The sequence below is a fragment of the Durio zibethinus genome, chromosome 23, assembly GCF_047325235.1.
Source record: "Durio zibethinus cultivar Kanyao isolate XHJ-2024 chromosome 23, ASM4732523v1, whole genome shotgun sequence".
Lineage (NCBI taxonomy): Eukaryota > Viridiplantae > Streptophyta > Magnoliopsida > Malvales > Malvaceae > Durio > Durio zibethinus.
Window position 1 is genome coordinate 5637106 of NC_143184.1, and position 11979 is coordinate 5649084.

The 11979-nt window shown below is 33.9% G+C and overlaps 1 protein-coding gene across 1 annotated transcript; it reads left to right on the plus strand.

Moving 5' to 3' along the window:
• Nucleotides 1-1018: 1018 nt before the first annotated feature.
• On the plus strand, nucleotides 1019-1638 carry LOC111314297 (uncharacterized). Its single transcript, XM_022915495.2, has one exon. It carries the CDS (start codon nucleotides 1194-1196, stop codon nucleotides 1518-1520), a length of 327 nt encoding a protein of 108 aa, XP_022771230.1. The 5' UTR covers nucleotides 1019-1193; the 3' UTR covers nucleotides 1521-1638.
• Nucleotides 1639-11979: the final 10341 nt, after the last annotated feature.

Below are 11979 nucleotides of genomic sequence, written 5' to 3' on the forward strand. Positions count from 1 at the left end.
AATTCGTGCGAGTTGTGGCATAACATCTGATCTTTCCCTCTGTCCGTCTGTGGGTTACAAGTTGCAACCTGTACGGCTGTGCCAGTTGTTACGCTTTATTTGTATTTCATACATGATTTTCTAACTCCCTTCCCGTATTGAGATTGGAATCAATTTTTCTATTTTTGAACAATTCTATTGTAAATAGCCAACAATGATAGCAGAAGCATAAGCTTGTAAAGGGTGTGTAGAGTTAAAACGTAAGGAGTTCACTACTCATCAAGAAAGTAGGTTAGCCCTTTCAAGTAGGCAGGGGTGGAGCCATCTCAAGCGCGAACCCGTGCCCACTTATGGTCGATAATTTTAAGGTGAAAAATCTTTCTGATTTTTCTGTGAACGGAAGCATTTTTTTCTTACCTCTGACGTTGGAACTTTTCACCGTTTAAAAAAAGTATGCTAATTTATTCAGGAATTCGGTTAAAAATATTTAAGTCAATCTGAAGTTTGGTCAAACGAAAACATGATCTTGCAGTCGTCTCTATAATCTAAATTCATCCCGTTGTTTGATTTTGAACTTTAGAATAAGATTTCTAATGTTGCAGTTAAATTTGAAGCTCATCCCAAGGTGGAAAATAAGCTTGCAACAGACAGACTACGACTCCAAGGCTAAAAAAGGTTTATTTTACAAAATTTTACTAGGTGATTTCAACTCCATTGGAGATAAAAATTCTATACTCTTGGCTGTATGGCTCAGCTGCATACATCTTTGTTCTTTATTCTTTGTCTCTACTTCCCCTTATGTATAGTTTTTTCACATTATATAATTTGTTGGGGTTGGCACAGATTGTCAAACCATGACCTTATTCATTTGGCAGCAATATAAACATGAATTGTCCACTTTCCCCACTTTTTATGACTGTTTATGGTTGAAGCTGCCGTGTTGTTGATCAGTTCTAACTCGTTTCAACCTTCAAACCACGGCTTAGTCCAATGCAGAAATTTCAGTAAAGCCTTTTTAGGCTGCAGTCAAACCACACCCATAGAATCAACAGAGAAGAGAACACCGCTATCTCTATATAAATGGTGAACCTCCTCGGCCAATGTCATCCAATTCAACATATCTTTTATTTTTCCTCTAACCACTCTGCTCAAAACTCTAATAAAAAAAGGAAGCAGAAAAAATCATATAGAAATTTTCCGTCCATTAAAAAAGGATGGCATTTTTCCTGTTCAGAACTTTATTGGTTTTGTCCCTTTTAGTAGCCTCGCTTCAACTTGGAACAATGAGGCCACTGGATGGGGAGCAATGGCTGGAAAATAATGAACTAGTGCTTCCATCACTCCAAAAGGGTCCTGTGACAGGGTCTGGTCACAATCCATGCACGAACATCCCTGGAAGAGAAACCGGCGTCTGCAAGCTGGGTGGCATGAACATAGCCGGTGATGTTATGCACGCTCCTCCAGCATTTCCCAGAATTGTTGCTGAGTTTGGGGTGGCTTCCACTGCCAAGGGGATACATGATCAACACAAGAGTTCTTAAAAGCTACAAGTTTAGCCATCCACAATTCAAAATAAATATCAATGTGATCATTTTTTTTTCTAGTTGTTCCCTATACCTGTAAATTCTTTTCTTTATTAATTCTTGCACCTCTTTTCAATCCCTTGGTATACACCCTGAATATCCTTTTATCCATCCCTTTAAATTTCCTGAACCTCTTTGTTTCTCAAAAGAAACAGTTTGTTTGATTCTCAGTTTGATCACCCAGCTGAATACACTGAATTTCAGAGACAAATTTGTGAAATGAATCACAAGTTTTCAAAGCAAAATTGGCCAGAGATCCAAGAGACGTTTGGTTGGGACTGGGAACCGATGTTTGTTGACATTTATTCAAGATACATAGTTGATTATTTTATTCAAAATGTTTTCTTTTTCTTTTTTTTTTCCTTTTTAATTTCAACGTTGAATGCTTAATTTACATGAAAAAAAAAAAAAGGGTGAAAGCAACACCAATTACTCTGAAAAAAGAATTTTATTTTAAGCCAAATAAATAGCTTTAATATCATGTTGAAAGGATCAACATCGACCCAATTTATACAATGGGGAGAGTGTCTCAAAACCAAGATAACAAATTACAACAGCTGGGGTTTGATCAAGTTGAATTAGAAGCCTCAAAACCGAAGAGTACCCTGTTTTGGCGAAAGTTTAAACTCAATTAGAGGGCAAAATTTTACAAGCTATAAAATTGTTGAAAGCTCTATCTAGTTTCAACTGCAAGTTGTGAGACATGATTCGGATTTTTTGCTTTGAAGAAGAGGAATAAGAAATAACTTTTCTCAAGAGAAAAGGTTTCCTGTTCAAAAACTAGTAGCAATTGCTTAGTTTGACCACGCTCTTGCACTTATAAAACGGTCTTTTTGAAATTTTCCGCACTTTTCTTAATGATTGCCCATTGGTTGTATTTCAGACCTTTTTGTTTGAAGGTTTAGAAACATTAATTTGGATTAAAAGTTTGTTTGCTTCAAAACAAACTTGGGTTGTTCCAAGAAAGAAAGCACTTTGAATCATTCATGCTCGTACGGTTGTACCTGCCTGGGAGCATTGATCAGGATTATGAATGAGATTGCAAAATCTAGCCATTAGCGATCTCCAGATTAATTCTTATCCGTTGCTGTAATCATGAAGGGTGGTGACTGGTGATTTCTACTCTTCTATCTCTTTTGGGAAGTACCCTTCGGCTAGTGAACTCCTTGGAACAGGATGTTTGTGTATTTTTGTTGGTTGTGCCTAATTCTTTCTCATATCAAGAGAAATGTGAAATCCCAAGCTTCAGTTTATATGCTTATCTTAACCAAATCGTTCCTACGTGGCAGATATTGGACTGTCATGTCAATTTTCAAGTGCTAACAGTCTAAAAATATATGAAGGGCAAGGCAAATAAATGAAGAAAAAATGTTCTCTCATTGCACAAGCGATCTTGTCTTAAGCAAAAACTTTTCACCACTAATAAGCGAAGACATGTTCCCTGCATAATCCCATTATTATTATTTCAATAGGCAGTCAAATTTCTAGATAGACCTTATCAGAAGAATTTTGCCATTAATTTGTTAATCAGTTTCTGAAAGAAGGTTTTGTGTCCTAGCAACCGCAGCAAAATGGGACATTCGATGCGTCTGCGATTATGGAGGAGCCTTAACATGCGCCTTGCAAAGGCCATTTGGATCATGCAAGGTGGACCGCCGCATCCAATGATGTATGTGCAGTGTGCATCCATTTGGCTCAAAATGATGGACTCTAGCCTTCGGACATCTATCTTCGTTCTCCACGTTGCTTCCTCTTTGTTCAGAACTCTGCTAGCCTCGTGGAGCTGCAAGCGTAGAAAGGGGAAAAAAAAAACCCACTGCCGCGAAAACAAGAAATAAATTTAGATGTCTCAATATGTCAGACAAAAAGAGGTGATTGATTAAGTTGGTTTCACTTTAGCACATAGGAAAAGAAGAATTCCATTTAAAAAAAAAAAAAAGTTTGCTGAAGTCCTTGACTCCTGACCAAGAGAAAAGAACTGGAAATAGTCAAATTATTCATAAAAAAATATATATTTATATATATTTGGTGCTTCATAAATTTTTACATAATTATTTAAAAAAATTAAAATTAAAATATATTAAAATAAAATAATAATGTGATGATTTATGATGCATTGATAATATATAATATAAAATTCACCACATTTAATATTTTTATATTAAAATATATCAAATATAAAAATCCATAAATGCATATCGATTTTTTTTTTTTTCAGTTGCTTGCGTGTATTGACCACATGTTACATGTCATGACATTTTAACACTTTTTTTGAGCCGCATTTTTTGATTGGCAATAACCAATTCGGTATAGATTTCTGCTCATATCAATTAGCACTTTTTCTACGGTGTAGATCAAGTTTGAATTAATCGTCAAAAGTTTAGCATCCATCATTAAGTAGACTAAATGGAATGAACGACTGTAGGCGAGTAGACAAAATTACATATATATATATATATATATAACATTGTTATTTGCTGAATAAATCAATATGTTCTTAAAAAGACATTTTAGCCATTAAAATTTTATTAAAAGAGTTTAATTCGGAAGAGAAAGATCGAGATTTTCTCTGTTATGTATCTACTCTAAAGCCATAGACTTTCTGGTTCTTAATGTTACAGCAGGTGGTCTTGAAGCTTGTATCATGTGGTTTTTTTCTCTTCTCTGATCTTCCGTATTTATGATTTTAGTTACCTTGGCATGCGCTATACATTGATTTTGTCATAATTAAAAATATAAATGATATATTAATAATTATAAATTATTTAAATTAGAGTTTAATTTAAATAAAATTTAAATTTAACTCAATTATTATTAAATCAAACTCAAATAATTTATCGATCAAATCGAGTTTTAATATTTTTATACTTAATTCGAATAATTTATTAGTCTAATCAAATTTTAATATTTTAATATATTTTAATTAATAAAATATTTTAAATTTGAGTTTGATCATAAATAATTGAATTTTTATCGAATATAAAAATTAATTTTATTTTTATATATTAATCGAATTTAATGAAGTCAATTTGAATAGCTCAAATTTTATTTTTAGTCAAATTCAAATTAAAAAATTTAAATTCAAATCAAATTTCGAGTTTTAAATTTAAAATTAAATTTAAACTCAAATTTAATATTATACCGATCCAAAAAAAAAGATTGATTACATCACGTCAAGACCAAGTTGCTTTTACCAGTGACTTTTTGCAGTTTCAGTTATTGCCATTGTGCTTCGTCTCTTGAATCTTTGATGGACCGGCGCTTACTTTTGCTTTTGAGGCCTCTTTCAACGCCTGATTCTTTGGTCATTCCCACATCTATTCAAAGTGAAGCTTTAATTTATATCTACCAAATCACCCGGCAAAGACGGGCCATGACTCCAAAACTGCTACTTTGGGATAGTATGAGATCTTCCTAGGTAAAAGCTTCAGTCTCGTATTGGAATACATTGCCTACATATAAATGTTATTGTCGTTCAAGAATTGTTTTTCTTTTTAAAAAAAAAAAAGTTTCAACCATCAATTGATGATTCGAAAATAGCTTTATGTTATTTATTTTTTTTGAATAAATTGTAATTTTATTATCCAAGAAGCAGCAAATCATTGTTATCGTAAAAAAAATTTGTACAATTTGGTATCATTTCAAAAATAACTTGATTTTAAAATTAAATGTCATGGACCACTAACTCTCAACATCTGGTGAATTGGAACTGGATATGAAAGCAGGAGCATTGATATTTATGTCCCTTCATTATGCTACAAAAAAAAAAAAAAATATATATATATATATATATCTAGATGCCAAAGAAATGAAATAAAGGAAAAACATTTTATTGTTTTATTCACAGTTCATCTTGTGTATATCAAATGCTTTATAAGAAAAGAACACTGATTGGGAATTTTCCCATTATTTAATTTCATAGTATAATTACAGCTAAATTTATAAAGAACTTATTAATCAGTTGCTGCAACAAAAAGGGATTCATTTAAGAATAGCTGCCATACTGAATGGAACCGTTTTGTCCGGTTGCAGGCGCCTTGGAGGAGCCATAACATGGCCTGCGAAGGTCCTTTGGTTGATGCAAGGTGGGCCCCTGCGGCCAGGAATGTTGGTGCAGCCATTGTGTCCAGAAGGACTGACAGGTCCCTTTTGAAGAGACTGTAACACAAGAACATCTTCATTTAGAACCCGAGACGCCTGGCATAGACGGATGCCAACGAGAAAAATCACAGCTCCGGCGACAAGAAAAAGAAGAAGACACCTCATTTCAATGTAAATGGGACAAGTAAGATCGATGTAGCAGGCGTGAATATGAAGATCAGATTGTAAGGTAGGTGCCTATATATATATATATATATGTCGGTTTATAACAATTTGAACGACTAGAATTACATTTGACTCTTGACCTAAGTCTTAAGGGGGAAAAAAAGCATACAAATCGAATCAAATTAAGGATTTGAAAATTAAAAATGGAGGCATGTATTGTCAAGTAGGTGGCGTCGTGTAATTAGAAATCAGCAAAATCTTATTTGAAGCTAGTTGCTGAATCAAACATTAGTGTCAATTGCATGTGATTGGACTATGGACTTTGGCCTTGGGGGTTTTCTTGTTAGGCTTGTCTTTCTCTTTTGAAAAATCGATCCTGAAGCTGAGCATTCCCCGGTGGAGACACGTACACTTACTGATCGGGCCTTTAGATCAATCTCCGAATCTTTGGTCACGGGGGCTAGCGCCTATAATGCCTTTGGGAAGCTTTTAATGCACGAAATCACTCGGAAAACGAGAATTCAACGGTTAGGAAATGAGGACAACGATTTGCATGCAGCAACTTGTTGGAACTACTAATTCAGTGGATCTTTTAACTTTTGATATTGTGAACCCAAGATTAGAAATTGTATGCATGATGGGTCGTAAAGGAAAATATCATGAATTATAGAAGCTAGATTTACTAGTACTACTTACGGCTAACTATTTCTTCATCTTATAACGTGTTTTATACATATATATAAACAGCTATATATATATATATATATATATAGCTGTTTTTCTATATTCAGAAAAACAAAAAACAATAAAAGTATAATATCTTTTGTTTAAGTTATGAATAAATGTGTGTATATCATATTTCATTATTTTAAAAAATTATCTTGAAAAAGGTATATTAAAAATCGTAACAATAATTTTTGAAGAAAAAGACAACTAAACCTAGCAAACGTTTACCAATATCACCCAAACCAAATCGTAAGTTAGATAAAGAGAAAAAAAGTAGTTATATGATATTTCTTTTACTCTTTGGTCTTTTTTCCTTGATAAATTACAAAAGAATTCTTGTAAAATTGATGAAGTTTTTCTTTTCTTTTCTTTTTATTATTATTATTTTATAAGATTTATAAAGTAGAGCAACAAGAAGCTTTGGAGATGGCAATGTGGTGAGCCCGTTATAGAGCAAAGAATGGTCAAGGACTTTGGAGTTGTGGTTAGGATGCACTCCGCCATTCAAGACCTTGATATATTCAAAGTTGAAGAATTAAAGTAGCTGACAGAGAATTCTTACATCGTACCTTTTTTATATCTTAAACTCCAAGAGTAGTTATGATAGGCGTTTTTTTTTTCCTACTAAAAAAAGGGGACTTGTGTAAATAGTTTAATCTTATCTTGGGTTTTAGACCATGGAGAAAAATATGAGTACCAAAAATAAAAGAGATCATTAGAAGAGACAATTATAATTATAATTTTTTAATATTTAAATTATTAATTACATTCAAAATAAGTTCAAAATTCATCACTACTATTAGATATATAGACTTGGAATGGAGTCGTGCTGGTCGTGAACAGCATGGTGGATCAACTTTTGGACAACAAATTTCCTAACCTGTCATCAAAATCTGCCGGCTAATTATAGTGTTTTTAGAAATATATAAAAATAGCATACATAGCAATTTTATCCAGTAAACTTGTGATACCAACTCGCTTTATTAATATTAACATAGATAGCATGCCATTACAGCATAAAAATAATCCTGGAAGAAATTTTTTATTTTTTATTTATGAAGTTTCCTATTGCCTTCTTAATTAGCAATTAGCATGAACTAAATCTTGTGACTACATAGCCACGTGGTTGGAGAGTATTTATAATTCCATTGCTTCCTGTTGGGGCACTTTTGAAGATGAAAAATCTTTGAGGAAACGTAGTTACCAAGGCTTAATTCTTTGAATATGTCTGAAATTTGAGTCACAGGTTTTCTGTGGTATGCTTTCACATTACACGACATTTTAATGCATATACTGGGAAATGAGAATTCAGATCATGAGGAGGGACTGAATCTTCAACTAGAGAAAAAGAAGACAAGACACGTTACAAATGGGGGATAACGAGAAATGACTTCTTCAACATGGGCATGGTTTGGTGTTTTTTTGCCTAAATCTTTAATCCTTTTACCTAGAACTTGACTGTAGATTTTAATGGAAGAAAAATAAAAAGACTGCTAGCCTTTATTGCTTGCTTACCTATGCAAAAGGCATTTTCCAACGTGAAGCAATTTTTAGATACTAACAAAAAAGAATCAGCAGCATCAATGTAGACAAAATCACAGATAATGTGCGAACCATATACTTTACTACCCTAACAGAGAGATATGGTTTATATGTTCCTCCTTGCTATGGCTGTGGTGATCGTATAGTTTTCTGTTGAATCAAATTCTAATTCTGCATGTAAACACTCCATCTACAACAAAACCGAATGAACTCTTCTTGCTACATTCACCACTAGTTGATGCTGTATCTTATCTGTAGTGCAAATACAGAGACCATGATTCTAGCAGACTTAATACCGAAAATAAGTATTCAAATAGAGCCAACAGAAAATTGAATAACTGTGGATATGGGTTTTATTTATCCAAAAAAAAAAAAAGAAAATTGAATAACTTGGAACTCTTGCTTCTACAACTAGATAACTATGAAAGTGAAACTAAACAAGCATATAGCAGAACTAAGTGTTACAGGCTATGCTCCCTTTTTATTAGATAGTTATGGAGAGTCAGGCCTTTGTACACTAGTTTTCGTAAAGAGGAACAAAATAAAAAGGTTCAAGCAGGTGTCACAAATAAGTCAACCAATACATAAGGACAGAGTTGGACAAAGTCAGCATTGTTCACCTGAAACAGTCCATTGATCTTCCTTCTTCAATAAGCAAGTCTCGACAACCAGCTAGATTGGAACCCTTCAAACAATCTCAATGAAGAAGGATAAAGGATAACACCACACAAAAGGACTCTCCCACTAATATGGTTCCAGGTAATATGCGACTGATGTTGGAAATAAAAAGTAAGAACAGGATACAAGGAATACGACATAACATAGTAGTTCAATTGCATAAGGTATTGTTTCTTCTATCCATGTGGCATCTAATGACATGTGGTCATTTACATTGATTTAGAATTACCAGATACGTAAAATCATACGGACGAGAACCAATATCTTTATCAATCTGTATAATACAAACAGAGAAGAAACAAAAGTATCAACAGACATCATATATGAATGGGCAGACTATTTACGTATATTTAAGTGAACTAAGCAGGAGATATTCTTACATCTACAACCGAATTGTGCATATTAGTGTGGTACTGAAATCCAATGGTTGTTGGAATGGTGGCCTTGTGACAAGGCATCTCCAGGTCTTCTTCCTAGGATGATAGATCTGGATAAACAATGTCCCTCCCCCTCTTCTGCTGCCGTGAGCCTCACGTTTCTGTTGAATCAATTCCATTTACTGTAGTCATTACATGTAACTCCCCATTCAAAGCCGAATGAGCTCTGGTAAGGAGTTTCCTTGGTACACTGGATTCCTTTTGCCAACGATTTGAAGCCATGTTGTATCTGCAGAGGAATAAAGTGAAGATGACTGTCTCGTTCAGTGTTGTCAAGGGCACAAGGCGCACTCTAGGCGCTAGAACCCTTATATTGCATAGGTGCGAGGCACTAAAAAAAGCACTTGCCTGAGTCAAGTAAGGTGAAATGTGTATAAGTGTGTTTTTGTATGTGTGTCTGTGTATATATACAAAATAAGCTTAAGACATAATTCTGATAATAAACTCTAAAAAGTGGTCCAATTTATCCTACAAAGCATGCAAAATTTTCTTTTCCTTTTGTTGATCAATATGCATGATTTCCTTATGGTCCACATGTTTGTTGTTGAATTCTCAAACATTGAGAACTACAGAGTTTGGTATTGTCCCCTTCTTTTACCATTAATAGTACCACCTAAGACCAAAAATAAGTATTCGGAACAAACAGAGAGGTGAATAACTTGAATTCTGGTTCTTCTATTTAATCCTAAGAAATTAAAAAAGCAGAGCTTGTCTTATACAAAAGGCATGTAGATGGAATCATGCAGTTTAGTACTAGCATCTGAATAAATGGAACCAATTAAAAGAGGGAAATGTGCCAGAAAAAGAAGAGATTTAACAACTGTCTAACAACAGAGATGAAACAACTGTCTGAAACTGGCATTTAGGCAGAAACCAACTCTAATGTGTCTGAGTCAAAGAAAATACTGAAATGTAAGCTTATTCTCTTCAGCAACGAATTCTTAACGAATGGTTAGTGAGAAATACATTGAATAAAATCTGTGAAGAAGGCAGGGTTCCAGGTATCACATGAAGAACCTGTTCAGTTGGTGAGAAAGTTTCTTCGCATGATAACATCCCTAAATGATGGCAGTAGCATCATTACAATAAATTTAATCAGTAAGGCCATTAGAACTTCTCAATATCCCGATGTATACAGCTTACATTTTTGCTGAAAGCACACACACTCTCTCTCATACACATACACAAAAAATGCATTTTAGCAATCGAAATATTGTCAATTATTTTCAAGTTAAAATCAAATAGGACACTTCCTAAATGTTTGATTATTTGTTATCTGCCTCAGAACGCAGAAAAAAATTACACAATCTTTGAGATGGTTGAGACTTGAGATTTTAAATATTGATTAATATATATGAATTTACAACCTTACATCTTGACAAGCAAACGAGATAGTCAGACATATCCTCAATCAAGTTGTTCAATACAGAAATAGATATTCATTAAGAACTAGTAAAGTAATCAACCTAGCACGGGTAACTTAAGTAAAATATACTAACTTGACAAGTGCATTTGTAGGGGAAGATAGCCACAATCATTACCACCAAAAAGAAAAAAGCCATAGTGCATCAAAGTTTTGGGCTATGTTCTTGCAATAGATTTTTCTGATACCAGTGGAATTCAAATAGTTTTCCGCTGCACGTCTTGGTTCAACTCCATGAGTTCTTTTTCTGCATGTTCCAATATTTGAGAGCTAACACAAATTCAGAACTGAAAAGGACAAAAAGTTATTAAAGATAGCAAAACAAAGACAAGTTTTTTCTAGACTTTTTTCCTCCAAACCAATCTATTGTTAAGTGAAAGAGGCCATCATCTAATTCATGTAGATCCTTTCAATCAACTCATTATCCTTCATTATTGTACATGGTGGCAATTTTCTTCGCACAGAAGATGAGCCAAACAAGGCAGAATCTGAATTACGATTGAGAAACACAATGTTAGTGCGCTTTGTTTTAATATTTGAATATAATTGATAAAAGATACTTTATCAACTGTAAATTTATAATGCAACTCTTTGACAAAAGAATACAGTTGACAGATGTTCAAACCAAATTCTGTTACTGAAGATCATGCCTTGTGAAGAGACAGAAAAAGGCTTTTCACAATTGCATCGAACGGGATCACACAAAAGCGTTTTTGAGGAGAGGAAGATGTACCAGGGCTTGCATGTGGGCTTGAGGCGGCAGTGGTGGGAGTATGGGAGGAAGGAAAGGATATGGGCTGCGACGTCGTTTGGAAGGCCAGGGATTAGGGTTAGATGATGACGACGACGATGATGATGATGGAGGGAATGACATTTTTTTCGTCTTCCTCTCCTCCCTCCAATATCCCTCTATGGAAATTGAGTTTCAAATACTGAGCGAAAGAATAAATTTTTTTTTTTTTTTATAAATTTTAATTTTATTATCAAGAAGCTGCAAATCACTGTTACTATAAAACAATTTGCATAATTTGATATCACTTAACTTATATACATTACAAACATCTCTCCAAAAAATCAGTTTCCCAGTTGGTGTAGCTTCGTTTGATCTATCTGGGAAACGCTTTTCTTTATTGTCTTGTTTGTCAAAACAAATAGAAGGCTGTAATTGAAATATGAAAAAGGTAAACAAGTAACGCCTTTTGTTAGTCAAAGCACCAAAGAGTCTAAAGCTACACTGTTGTGACACGTGGATGGCTGTTACTTTAAAAAATTGCCACTTTCTTTCAGTGGAAGAAACCAAGGTCCGTTAAGGCCACATATAAGTAAGAGTTTCATTGGATTGATT